The following is a 14,627-nucleotide window of genomic DNA, read 5'->3' on the forward strand; positions in this document are numbered from 1 at the left end:
TTGATAATTAAATTACAAACATTTATTGCAAACTCTTGTCTCTTTAACATTTGGCTTCAATAAAATCAGTTCATTACATTCAAATGATTACATCACATCACAACTGCAGCAATCTTCATCTGAATGCCTCATCTTCGTGTCAATGGCCCAATTCCAAACGGACCCCTGGCCCAATCCCAAACGGACGCCTAGACCCTGGCCCAATCCCAAACGGACCCCTAGAACCTAGGGATTGATTTAAGCAGATCTGAGAAGATTTGACAGGCGCAGTCATTATGGTAATAGTTCCACCCTGCCCTCTGATAGGCTAGGTGGAAGTTTCAGCATATTACCTATTCTAATCAAAATCCTCTCAGATCTCCACAAGTGCATAGGGTCTAGGAGTCCATCTGGGTTTTACTATCTGCAGTTTATTAATATTCACAGGCCTGCTCCTTCCTCACAGCACCTGGCCTGCTCCTTCCTCACAGCACCTGGCCTGCTCCTTCTTCACAGCACCTGGCCTGCTCCTTCCTCACAGCACCTGGCCTGCTCCTTCCTCACAGCACCTGGCCTGCTCCTTCCTCACAGCACCTGGCCTGCTCCTTCCTCACAGCACCTGGCCTGCTCCTTCCTCACAGCACCTGGCCTGCTCCTTCCTCACAGCACCTGGCCTGCTCCTTCCTCACAGCACCTGGCCTGCTCCTTCCTCACAGCACCTGGCCTGCTCCTTCCTGAGGAGACTCGGCAGCTTTCTGGATGAATTGGTTCACAACATCTACGATCGTTGACACCTCTGCCATGGCTCCTTTGCCTGTAAAGTGACCCTCCAAGTTACTCAACGATGTATAAACCACAATAGAAACAGGTAAGAGGTACAAAGGTGAAAGATGTACATAGTCCAGACAGAATACAATAGTGTGTTTCATATAGCAGTGAGGAACGACTAACACAAGCTTCCATTCATCAATCTGAACATTCCACACGTTATGAACTATCAGCACACACCTTGGTCTCCACAGACCAGTTTCTTGGCGATGCAGGGGATCTCAACGTAGCCAAACTCTTTAAGGCTGTCCACCTGGCGAGAGGTGATGGGGTGATGCCACATAGCAGTGTTCATCGCTGGACAGAAGAGTAGAGGACGACTGGTATCCCAGGCCCGCACCACACACGTCTGAAAATAAGTAGAGTACATTACAGTATAGTAGAGTACAGTAGAGTATAGCAGAGTACAGCACAGTATAGTAGAGCACAGTACAGTATAGTAGAGTACAGTAGAGTATGGCAGAGTACATTACAGTATAGTACAGCACAGTAGAGTATAGTACATTACAGTATAGTAGAGTACAGTATAGTACAGCACAGTATAGTAGAGTACAGTAGAGTATGGCAGAGTACACCACAGTATAGTAGAGCACATTACAGTATAGTACAGCACAGTAGAGCATAGTACATTACAATATAGTAGAGTAGAGTACAGTATAGTACATTACAGTATAGTAGAGTACAGTAGAGTATGGCAGAGTACATCACAGTATAGTAGAGCACATTACAGTATAGTACAGCACAGTAGAGTATAGTACATTACAGTATAGTAGAGCACATTACAGTATAGTAGAGTACAGTATAGTATAGTAGAGTACAGTATAGTACAGCACAGTAGAGCATAGTACATTACAATATAGTAGAGTACATTACAGTATAGTACAGCACAGTAGAGCATAGTACATTACAGTATAGTAGAGTACAGCACAGTAAAGTAGAGTACAATAGAGTATAGCAGAAGATATTACAGTATAGTGGAGTACAGTATAGTATAGTACATTACAGTATAGTAGAGTACAGCACAGTAGAGCATAGTAGAGTACAGCACAGTATAGTAGAGCACAATACAGTATAGTAGAGTACAGTATAGTACAGCACAGTATAGTAGAGCACATTATAGTATAGTAGCGTACAGTATAGTACAGCACAGTATAGTAGAGCACATTACAGTATAGTAGAGGACAGTATAGTATAGTACATTACAGTATAGTACAGCACAGTAGAGCATAGTACATTACAGTATAGTAGAGTACAGCACAGTATAGTAGAGTACAATAGAGTATAGCAGAAGATATTACCGTATAGTGGAGTACAGTATAGTATAGTACATTACAGTATAGTAGAGTACAGCACAGTAGAGCATAGTAGAGTACAGCACATTACAGTATAGTACATCACAGTAGAGTATAGCACATTACAGTATAGTAGAGTACAATATAGTACAGCACAGTAGAGTACAGTAGAGTACAGTAGAGCATGTCACAGTATAGTAGAGTATAACTGAGTATAATAGAGTACAGTATAGTAGAGTACATTACAGTATAGTTGAGTACAATAGTGTATAGTAGAGCACATTGCAGTATAATAGAGTATAGTAGAGTATAGTAGAGCACGCCACAGTATAGTAGAGTATAACCGGGTATAGTAGAGTACATCACAGTATAGTAGAGTACAGCAGAGTACATTACAGTATAGTAGAGTACATTACAGTATGGTAGAGTACAGCAGAGTACATTACAGTATAGAGTACATTACAGTATGGTAGAGTGCAATAGAGTATAGTAGAGCACATAACAGTATAGTAGAGTACAGTACATTACAGTATAGTAGAGTACAATAGAGTATAGTGGAGTACATTACAGTATAGTAGAGTACAATATAGTATAGTAGAGTACATTACAGTATAGTAGAGTACAGTAGAGTATAGTACAGAATAGTACATTACAGTATAGTAGAGTACAGTAGAGTATAGTACAGAATAGTACATTACAGTATAGTAGAGTACAATAGAGTTGTTGGAATCAGCTAAACTTTGATAATTGAGATAGTAAATGAAAGAGACTGGGAGATATATGTCAGAAGTTAATGGTTCTCTGAAGGAAGCCAGACGGCTTTGGAATGTGTTTGATGTAGGAGAGGAGAGCGATGTGTTGGGAAGACAGATGGACATCTGTGGATTAAGTGAAGGAGGGGTTGAGGTGAGGAGGTGAGGGGGTGAGGGGTGAGGTCAGTTCCCTTTAAGAAAGTAATCAGGGTTGGTATCTGGTTATAGTAGAATAGAGTATATGAGAGTAGAGTACAGTAGAATATAGTATAGTAGAGTACAATAGAGTATGAGAGTAGAGTAGAATAGAGTATGAGAGTACAGTATAGTACAGTAGAATAGAGTACAGTACAGTAGAATATAGTATAGTAGAGTACAATAGAGTATGAGAGTAGAGTAGAATAGAGTATGAGAGTAGAGTATAGCATAGTAGAATAGAGTATGAAAAGAGTACAGTACAATATACTAGAGTCTGAGAGTACAGTAGAATAGAGTATGAGAGTAGAGTAGAATAAAGTATAGTAAAATCTAGTACAGTATAATAGAGTATAGTAGAATAGAGTATGAGAGTACAGTAGAATGGAGTACAGTACAGTAAAATATAGTATGAGAGTAGAGTATAGTAGAGTATAATAGAGTACAATACAGTAGAATAGAGTATGAGAAGAGTATAGTACAGTAGAATAGAGAGGAGAGTAGAATAGAAGAGTATAGAACAGTAGAAAAGAGTCTAGTATAGTAGAGTACTGTAGAATAGAATACAATATAATAGTCTAGTACAGTAGAATAGAGTACATTAGAATACAGTACAGTATACTAGTCTAGTAGAGTAGAATATAATCTAGCACAGTAGAATAGAGTACAGTAGAATACCGTACAGTATACTAGTCTAGTAGAGTAGAATAGAATCTAGCACAGTAGAATAGAGTACAGTAGAATATAGTATATGATAGTACAGTGTCCTAATGGATTAAAACCACATAGTAGTGTTCATGGCAGTGTTCATGGTAGTGTTCATGGTAGTGTTCATGGTCATAGTAGTGTTCATGGTCACAGTAGTGTTCATGATAGTGTTCATGGTTATAGTAGTGTTAATGGTCACAGTAGTGTTCATGGTAGTGTTCATGGTAGTGTTCATGGTTATAGTAGTGTTAATGGTCACAGTAGTGTTCATGGTAGTGTTCATGGTAGTGTTCATGGTTATAGTAGGGTTAATGGTCACAGTAGTGTTCATGGTAGTGTTCATGGTAGTGTTCATGGTAGTGTTCATGGCAGTGTTCATGGTCATAGTAGTGTTCATGGTCATAGTAGTGTTAATGGTAGTGTTCATGGTAGTGTTAATGGTAGTGTTCATGGTCATAGTAGTGTTCATGGTAGTGTTCATGGTTATAGTAGTGTTAATGGTCACAGTAGTGTTCATGGTAGTGTTCATGGTAGTGTTCATGGTAGTGTTCATGGTCATAGTAGTGTTCATGGTAGTGTTCATGGTCATAGTAGTGTTCATGGTAGTGTTCATGGTCATAGTAGTGTTCATGGTAGTGTTCATGGTCATAGTAGTGTTCATGGCAGTCTGTCTAGTTAGTGTTCATGGTCAAAGTAGTGTTCATGGTCATGGTAGTGTTCATGGTCATAGTAGCATTCATGGTCATAGTAGTGTTCATGGTCATGGTAGTGTTCATAGTAGTGTTCATGGTCATAGTAGTGTCCATGGTCATAGTAGTGTTCATGGTCATAGTAGTGTAATGGTCATAGTAGTGTTCATGGTCACAGTAGTGTTCATGGTCATAGTAGTGTTCATAGTAGTGTTCATGGTCATAGTAGTGTTCATGGTCATAGTAGTGTTCATGGTCATAGTAGTGTTCATAGTAGTGTTCATGGTCATAGTAGTGTTCATGGTCATAGTAGTGTTCATGGTCATAGTAGTGTTCATGTTCATAGTAGTGTTCATGTTCATAGTAGTGTTCATGTTCATAGTAGTGTTCATGGTCATAGTAGTGTTCATGGTCATAGTAGTGTTCATGGTCATAGCAGTGTTCATGGTCATAGCAGTGTTCATAGTAGTGTTCATGGTCATAGTAGTGTTCATGGTCATAGTAGTGTTCATGGTCAGTGTTCATGGTAGTGTTCATGGTCATGGTAGTGTTCATGGTAGTGTTCATAGTAGTGTTCATGGTCATAGTAGTGTTCATAGTAGTGTTCATGGTCATAGTAGTGTTCATGGTCATAGTAGTGTTCATGGTCATAGTAGTGTTCATGGTCATGGTAGTGTTCATGGTCATAGTAGTGTTCATGGTCATAGCAGTGTTCATGGTCATAGCAGTGTTCATGGCAGTGTTCATGGTAGTGTTCATGGTAGTGTTCATGGTCATGGTAGTGTTCATGGTCATAGTAGTGTTCATGGTCATAGTAGTGTTCATGGTCATAGCAGTGTTCATGGCAGTGTTCATGGTAGTGTTCATAGTAGTGTTCATGGTAGTGTTCATGGTCATAGTAGTGTCCATGGTCATAGTAGTGTTCATGGTAGTGCTCATGGTAGTGTTCATAGTAGTGTTCATGGTCATAGTAGTGTTCATGGTAGTGTTCATGGTCATAGTAGTGTTCATAGTAGTGTTCATGGTCATAGTACTGCTAACCATGTCCTGTTGACAGGCAGTCTGTCTAGTTAGAGGATCCTAACCATGTCCTGTTGACAGGCAGTCTGTCTAGTTAGAGGATCCTAACCATGTCCTGTTGACAGGCAGTATGTCTAGTTAGAGGATCCTAACCATGTCCTGTTGACAGGCAGTCTGTCTAGTTAGAGGATCCTAACCATGTCCTGTTGACAGGCAGTCTGTCTAGTTAGAGGATCCTAACCATGTCCTGTTGACAGGCAGTCTGTCTAGTTAGAGGATCCTAACCATGCCCTGTTGACAGGCAGTCTGTCTAGCTACAGAGGATCCTAACCATGTCCTGTTGACAGGCAGTCTGTCTAGCTACAGAGGATCCTAACCATGTCCTGTTGACAGGCAGTCTGTCTAGTTAGAGGATCCTAACCATGTCCTGTTGACAGGCAGTCTGTCTAGTTAGAGGATCCTAACCATGCCCTGTTGACAGGCAGTCTGTCTAGTTAGAGGATCCTAACCATGTCCTGTTGACAGGCAGTCTGTCTAGTTAGAGGATCCTAACCATGTCCTGTTGACAGGCAGTCTGTCTAGTTAGAGGATCCTAACCATGTCCTGTTGACAGGCAGTCTGTCTAGTTAGAGGATCCTAACCATGCCCTGTTGACAGGCAGTCTGTCTAGTTAGAGGATCCTAACCATGTCCTGTTGACAGGCAGTCTGTCTAGTTAGAGGATCCTAACCATGTCCTGTTGACAGGCAGTCTGTCTAGTTAGAGGATCCTAACCATGTCCTGTTGACAGGCAGTCTGTCTAGTTAGAGGATCCTAACCATGTCCTGTTGACAGGCAGTCTGTCTAGTTAGAGGATCCTAACCATGTCCTGTTGACAGGCAGTCTGTCTAGTTAGAGGATCCTAACCATGCCCTGTTGACAGGCAGTCTGTCTAGTTAGAGGATCCTAACCATGCCCTGTTGACAGGCAGTCTGTCTAGTTAGAGGATCCTAACCATGCCCTGTTGACAGGCAGTCTGTCTAGAGGATCCTAACCATGCCCTGTTGACAGGCAGTCTGTCTAGTTAGAGGATCCTAACCATGCCCTGTTGACAGGCAGTCTGTCTAGCTAGAGGATCCTAACCATGTCCTGTTGACAGACAATCTGTCTAGTTAGAGGATCCTAACCATGTCCTGTTGACAGGCAGTCTGTCTAGTTAGAGGATCCTAACCATGTCCTGTTGACAGGCAGTCTGTCTAGTTAGAGGATCCTAACCATGTCCTGTTGACAGGCAGTCTGTCTAGTTAGAGGATCCTAACCATGTCCTGTTGACAGGCAGTCTGTCTAGTTAGAGGATCCTAACCATGTCCTGTTGACAGGCAGTCTGTCTAGCTACAGAGGATCCTAACCATGTCCTGTTGACAGGCAGTCTGTCTAGTTAGAGGATCCTAACCATGTCCTGTTGACAGGCAGTCTGTCTAGTTAGAGGATCCTAACCATGTCCTGTTGACAGGCAGTATGTCTAGTTAGAGGATCCTAACCATGTCCTGTTGACAGGCAGTCTGTCTAGTTAGAGGATCCTAACCATGCCCTGTTGACAGGCAGTATGTCTAGAGGATCCTAACCATGCCCTGTTGACAGGCAGTCTGTCTAGTTAGAGGATCCTAACCATGCCCTGTTGACAGGCAGTATGTCTAGTTAGAGGATCCTAACCATGTCCTGTTGACAGGCAGTCTGTCTAGTTAGAGGATCCTAACCATGTCCTGTTGACAGGCAGTCTGTCTAGTTAGAGGATCCTAACCATGTCCTGTTGACAGGCAGTCTGTCTAGTTAGAGGATCCTAACCATGTCCTGTTGACAGGCAGTCTGTCTAGTTAGAGGATCCTAACCATGTCCTGTTGACAGGCAGTCTGTCTAGTTAGAGGATCCTAACCATGTCCTGTTGACAGGCAGTCTGTCTAGTTAGAGGATCCTAACCATGTCCTGTTGACAGGCAGTCTGTCTAGTTAGAGGATCCTAACCATGTCCTGTTGACAGGCAGTCTGTCTAGTTAGAGGATCCTAACCATGTCCTGTTGACAGGCAGTCTGTCTAGTTAGAGGATCCTAACCATGTCCTGTTGACAGGCAGTCTGTCTAGTTAGAGGATCCTAACCATGCCCTGTTGACAGGCAGTCTGTCTAGTTAGAGGATCCTAACCATGCCCTGTTGACAGGCAGTCTGTCTAGTTAGAGGATCCTAACCATGTCCTGTTGACAGGCAGTCTGTCTAGTTAGAGGATCCTAACCATGTCCTGTTGACAGGCAGTATGTCTAGTTAGAGGATCCTAACCATGTCCTGTTGACAGGCAGTCTGTCTAGTTAGAGGATCCTAACCATGTCCTGTTGACAGGCAGTCTGTCTAGCTACAGATGATCCTAACCATGTCCTGTTGACAGGCAGTCTGTCTAGTTAGAGGATCCTAACCATGTCCTGTTGACAGGCAGTATGTCTAGTTAGAGGATCCTAACCATGTCCTGTTGACAGGCAGTCTGTCTAGTTAGAGGATCCTAACCATGTCCTGTTGACAGGCAGTCTGTCTAGTTAGAGGATCCTAACCATGTCCTGTCAGTCTACCAGTACAAGATCTCACCAGTAAGTTGTCACAGATGCCGCTGGCGATTTTCCCCAGTGTGTTAGCGTCCAGAGGGGCTATAACGAGGAGGTCAGCCCAGCGTCTCAGCTCTATGTGCAGGACAGGGTCAGAACGCTGGCTCCACAGCTATGGGACAATGGGAACATTATCAAGACATTATCAGATACATTATCACCTCTAGGTCTACAGCTGAGTAGTATTCAGACCAGTTATCACATCTAGGTCCACAGCTGAGTAGTATTCAGACCAGTTATCACATCTAGGTCCACAGCTGAGTAGTATTCAGACCAGTTATCACGTCTAGGTCTACAGCTGAGTAGTATTCATACCAGTTATCACCTCTAGGTCTACAGCTGAGTAGTATTCAGACCAGTTATCACATCTAGGTCTACAGCTGAGTAGTATTCAGACCAGTTATCACATCTAGGTCTACAGCTGAGTAGTATTCAGACCAGTTATCACATCTAGGTCTACAGCTGAGACAGAGGAATCGTATTGAGACCAGTTATCACATCTAGGTCCACAGCTGAGTAGTATTCAGACCAGTTATCACATCTAGGTCTACAGCTGAGTAGTATTCAGACCAGTTATCACATCTAGGTCCACAGCTGAGTAGTATTCAGACCAGTTATCACATCTAGGTCCACAGCTGAGTAGTATTCAGACCAGTTATCACATCTAGGTCTACAGCTGAGTAGTATTCAGACCAGTTATCACATCTAGGACTACAGCTGAGTAGTATTCAGACCAGTTATCACATCTAGGTCTACAGCTGAGTAGTATTCAGACCAGTTATCACATCTAGGTCTACAGCTGAGTAGTATTCAGACCAGTTATCACATCTAGGTCCACAGCTGAGTAGTATTCAGACCAGTTATCACATCTAGGTCTACAGCTGAGTAGTATTCAGACCAGTTATCACATCTAGGTCTACAGCTGAGTAGTATTCAGACCAGTTATCACATCTAGGTCCACAGCTGAGTAGTATTCAGACCAGTTATCACCTCTAGGACTACAGCTGAGTAGTATTCAGACCAGTTATCACATCTAGGTCTACAGCTGAGTAGTACTCAGACCAGTTATCACCTCTAGGACTACAGCTGAGTAGTATTCAGACCAGTTATCACATCTAGGACTACAGCTGAGTAGTATTCAGACCAGTTATCACCTCTAGGTCTACAGCTGAGACAGAGGAATAGTAGTCAGACCAGTTATCACCTCTAGGTCTACAGCTGAGTAGTATTCAGACCAGTTATCACATCTAGGTCTACAGCTGAGTAGTATTCTGACCAGTTATCACATCTAGGTCTACAGCTGAGTAGTATTCAGACCAGTTATCACATCTAGGTCTACAGCTGAGTAGTATTCAGACCAGTTATCACATCTAGGTCCACAGCTGAGTAGTATTCAGACCAGTTATCACATCTAGGACTACAGCTGAGTAGTATTCAGACCAGTTATCACGTCTAGGTCTACAGCTGAGTAGTATTCATACCAGTTATCACCTCTAGGTCTACAGCTGAGTAGTATTCAGACCAGTTATCACATCTAGGTCTACAGCTGAGTAGTATTCAGACCAGTTATCACATCTAGGTCTACAGCTGAGTAGTATTCAGACCAGTTATCACATCTAGGTCTACAGCTGAGACAGAGGAATCGTATTGAGACCAGTTATCACATCTAGGTCCACAGCTGAGTAGTATTCAGACCAGTTATCACATCTAGGTCTACAGCTGAGTAGTATTCAGACCAGTTATCACATCTAGGTCCACAGCTGAGTAGTATTCAGACCAGTTATCACATCTAGGTCCACAGCTGAGTAGTATTCAGACCAGTTATCACATCTAGGTCTACAGCTGAGTAGTATTCAGACCAGTTATCACATCTAGGACTACAGCTGAGTAGTATTCAGACCAGTTATCACATCTAGGTCTACAGCTGAGTAGTATTCAGACCAGTTATCACATCTAGGTCTACAGCTGAGTAGTATTCAGACCAGTTATCACATCTAGGTCCACAGCTGAGTAGTATTCAGACCAGTTATCACATCTAGGTCTACAGCTGAGTAGTATTCAGACCAGTTATCACATCTAGGTCTACAGCTGAGTAGTATTCAGACCAGTTATCACATCTAGGTCCACAGCTGAGTAGTATTCAGACCAGTTATCACCTCTAGGACTACAGCTGAGTAGTATTCAGACCAGTTATCACATCTAGGTCTACAGCTGAGTAGTACTCAGACCAGTTATCACCTCTAGGACTACAGCTGAGTAGTATTCAGACCAGTTATCACATCTAGGACTACAGCTGAGTAGTATTCAGACCAGTTATCACCTCTAGGTCTACAGCTGAGACAGAGGAATAGTAGTCAGACCAGTTATCACCTCTAGGTCTACAGCTGAGTAGTATTCAGACCAGTTATCACATCTAGGTCTACAGCTGAGTAGTATTCTGACCAGTTATCACATCTAGGTCTACAGCTGAGTAGTATTCAGACCAGTTATCACATCTAGGTCTACAGCTGAGTAGTATTCAGACCAGTTATCACATCTAGGTCCACAGCTGAGTAGTATTCAGACCAGTTATCACATCTAGGACTACAGCTGAGTAGTATTCAGACCAGTTATCACATCTAGGTCCACAGCTGAGTAGTATTCAGACCAGTTATCACATCTAGGTCCACAGCTGAGTAGTATTCAGACCAGTTATCACCTCTAGGACTACAGCTGAGTAGTATTCAGACCAGTTATCACATCTAGGTCTACAGCTGAGTAGTATTCAGACCAGTTATCACCTCTAGGTCTACAGCTGAGTAGTATTCAGACCAGTGTGCCTTGCGAAAGTATTCGGCCCCCTTGAACTTTGCGACCTTTTGCCACATTTCAGGCTTCAAACATAAAGATATAAAACTGTATTTTTTTGTGAAGAATCAACAACAAGTGGGACACAATCATGAAGTGGAACGACATTTATTGGATATTTCAAACTTTTACCAAACCTACAGGGGTCCAATAGAGTCCAGTCAACATTTACCAAACACTTTACCTTGGTATGAGACTGGAACCATGGCTGTCTGACATCTGAAAGAGGATAAATACACATCACAGAAAGTAACATGTGCTCTTACCGGGGGTGGCAGATGTGCTCCTCTAGTTGCTCAATATGAAGAGTTGAGAAAATATTTTGGTAGCCACAACTACAGACAGATTCGTCTAAGAAGACATTTGATTTCCAAACCGCAATTAGATATGGAAATATCAGACCAGTAAATAATACTATATATATATTTCATTGTCACATAAACCGGTTACCGGATAGGTACATGTGTTGTTTTACAGGGTCAGCCATAGTAGTACGTCGCAACTGGAGCAATTTGGATTGAGTGCCTTGCTCAAGGGCACATCGACAGATATTCCACCTTGTCGGCTAAAGTATTCAAACCAGCGACCTTTTGGTTAACGCTTTAACCGCTAGCCTACCTGCCCCAATAACCCCTAGGCTACCTGCCTCAATAACCCCAAGGCAATAACCCCAAGGCTACCTGCCCCGATAACCCCTAGGCTACCTGCCCCAATAACCCCTAGGCTACCTGCCCCAATAACCCCAAGGCTACCTGCCCCAATAACCCCTAGGCTACCTGCCCCAATAACCCCTAGGCTACCTGCCCCAATAACCCCTAGGCTACCTGCCCCAATAACCCCAAGGCAATAACCCCTAGGCTACCTGCCCCAATAACCCCTAGGCTACCTGCCCCAATAACCCCTAGGCTACCTGCCCAATAACCCATAGGCTACCTGCCCCAATAACCCCTAGGCTACCTGCCCCAATAACCCCTAGGCTACCTGCCCCAATAACCCCTAGGCTACCTGCCCCAATAACCCCTAGGCTACCTGCCCCAATAACCCCTAGGCTACCTGCCCCAATAACCCCTAGGCTACCTGCCCCAATAACCCCTAGGCTACCTGCCCCAATAACCCCTAGGCTACCTGCCCCAATAACCCCTAGGCTACCTGCCCCAATAACCCCTAGGCTACCTGCCCCAATAACCCCTAAGCTACCTGCCCCAATAACCCCAAGGCAATAACCCCTAGGCTACCTGCCCCAATAACCCCTAGGCTACCTGCCCCAGGCTACCTGCCCCAAAACCCCTAGGCTACCTGCCCCAATAACCCCAAGGCAATAACCCCTAGGCTACCTGCCCCAATAACCCCTAGGCTACCTGCCCCAATAACCCCTAGGCTACCTGCGCCAGGCTACCTGCCCCAATAACCCCTAGGCTACCTGCCCAAATAACCCCTAGGCTACCTGCCCCAATAACCCCCTAAGCTACCTGCCCCAATAACCCCAAGGCAATAACCCCTAGGCTACCTGCCCCAATAACCCCTAGGCTACCTGCCCCAATAACCCCAAGGCTACCTGCCCCAATAACCCCTAGGCTACCTGCCCCAATAACCCCTAGGCTACCTGCCCCAATAACCCCTAGGCTACCTGCCCCAATAACCCCTAGGCTACCTGCCCCAATAACCCCTAAGCTACCTGCCCCAATAACCCCAAGGCAATAACCCCTAGGCTACCTGCCCCAATAACCCCTAGGCTACCTGCCCCAGGCTACCTGCCCCAAAAACCCCTAGGCTACCTGCCCCAATAACCCCAAGGCAATAACCCCTAGGCTACCTGCCCCAATAACCCCAAGGCAATAACCCCTAGGCTACCTGCCCCAATGACCACTAGGCTACCTGCCGGCCAGTCAACTACAAATCAATTATAACTCTTCACGACTAAACCCTGTGTCTGAGGTTTTCACTAGATGGTATACTGTTTATGTCAGAATGGACTTTTCATAGCAGATTAGGAGAATTTACGCAGCAGGTCAGGATAATTAGGATGAGGTTAGGAAAAGGGTTAGGATTAGCTAAAAATGCAACAACAACAAAAAACTTTGGGATGTCAATTTGACCTAAACTCCATCTTATCTAGACAGGACCTCTGTTTGATAACCAACCTCCCACTCATGTGTGTCACTGTAGACTCTGACAGCCACATCAGCAGGGTTGTAGAAGTGCTTGGCGTGTTCTGTAGTGACAACACGCACATCCACCTGCAAACGGGAAGACACACACAATGAGGGTGTTATTCCAACCTTGAAACACAAACCAACCCCTAATCCCAACCACCTCTCCCCTAGGATCAACCCCTAATCCCAACCACCTCTCCCCTAGGATCAACCCCTAATCCCTATACCCTAGGATCAACTCCTAATCCCAACCACCTCTCCCCTAGGATCAACCCCTAATCCCAACCACCTCTCCCCTAGGATCAACCCCTAATCCCTATACCCTAGGATCAACTCCTAATCCCAACCACCTCTCCCCTAGGATCAACCCCTAATACCAACCACCTCTCCCCTAGGATCAACCCCTAATCCCAACCACCTCTCCCCTAGGATCAACCCATAATCCCTACCACCTCTCCCCTGGGATCAACCCCTAATCCCTACCACCTCTCCCCTGGGGTCAACCCCTAATCCCTATACCCTGGGATCAACCCCTAGCCCCTACCACCTATACCCTAGGATCAACCCCTAGCCCCTATACCCTAGGATCAACCCCTAGCCCATATACCCTAGGATCAACCCCTAGCTCCTATACCCTAGGATCAACCCCTAGCTCCTATACCCTAGGATCAACCCCATAGCCCCTATACCCTAGGATCAACCCCTAGCCCCTATACCCTAGGATCAATCCCTAGCCCCTGTCCCCTAGGATCAACCACTAGCCCCTATACCCTAGGATCAACCCCTAGCCCTTATACCCTAGGATCCCCTAGCCGCTTCCTTTCTAAATAAGGGTGGGATCACTACTCTACAATACATTAAGTGTGTTCCCTCAGACCACTACTCTACTACCACATACAGTGCCTTGCGAAAGTATTCGGCCCCCATGAACTTTGCGACCTTTTGCCACATTTCAGGCATCAAACATAAAGATATAAAACTGTATTTTTTTGTGAAGAATCAACAACAACTGGGACACAATCATGAAGTGGAACGACATTTATTGGATATTTAAAACTTTAACAAATCAAAAACTGAAAAATTGGGCGTGCAAAATTATTCAGCCCCCTTAAGTTAATACTTTGTAGCGCCACCTTTTGCTGCGATTACAGCTGTAAGTCGCTTGGGGTATGTCTCTATCAGTTTTGCACATCGAGAGACTGACATTTTTTCCCATTCCTCCTTGCAAAACAGCTCAAGCTCAGTGAGGTTGGATGGAGAGCATTTGTGAACAGCAGTTTTCAGTTCTTTCCACAGATTCTCGATTGGATTCAGGTCTGGACTTTGACTTGGCCATTCTAACACCTGGATATGTTTATTTTTGAACCATTCCATTGTAGATTTTGCTTTATGTTTTGGATCATTGTCTTGTTGGAAGACAAATCTCCGTCCCAGTCTCAGGTCTTTTGCAGACTCCATCAGGTTTTCTTCCAGAATGGTCCTGTATTTGGCTCCATCCATCTTCCCATCAATTTTAACCATCTTCCCTGTCCCTGCTGAA

At 44.2% G+C, this 14,627-nt stretch overlaps 1 protein-coding gene across 3 annotated transcripts in view; it reads right to left on the bottom strand.

Moving 5' to 3' along the window:
- Positions 1-14,627, bottom strand: part of ppcdc (phosphopantothenoylcysteine decarboxylase) — an 18,015-nt gene continuing 3,388 nt past the window's right edge. Inside the window, exons 2-6 of one of the 3 annotated variants that reach the window (XM_090230823.1) lie at positions 13,076-13,171; positions 8,071-8,199; positions 988-1,156; positions 699-793; positions 1-498 (exon numbers count right to left, since the gene is read on the bottom strand). In XM_090230823.1, coding sequence (XP_090086949.1) covers positions 490-498; positions 699-793; positions 988-1,156; positions 8,071-8,199; positions 13,076-13,171 — 498 coding nt within the window. In that variant the 3' untranslated portion in view covers positions 1-489. Of the gene's footprint in view, positions 794-987; positions 1,157-8,070; positions 8,200-13,075; positions 13,172-14,627 lie in introns of all 3 variants that reach the window. The other 2 variants (XM_036968549.2, XM_090230824.1) reach the window with 2 other exon arrangements.

The sequence above is a fragment of the Oncorhynchus mykiss genome, chromosome 4 (genome assembly GCF_057628025.1).
Source record: "Oncorhynchus mykiss isolate SJ-2025 chromosome 4, ASM5762802v1, whole genome shotgun sequence".
In the NCBI taxonomy this organism is placed as follows: Eukaryota; Metazoa; Chordata; class Actinopteri; order Salmoniformes; family Salmonidae; genus Oncorhynchus; species Oncorhynchus mykiss.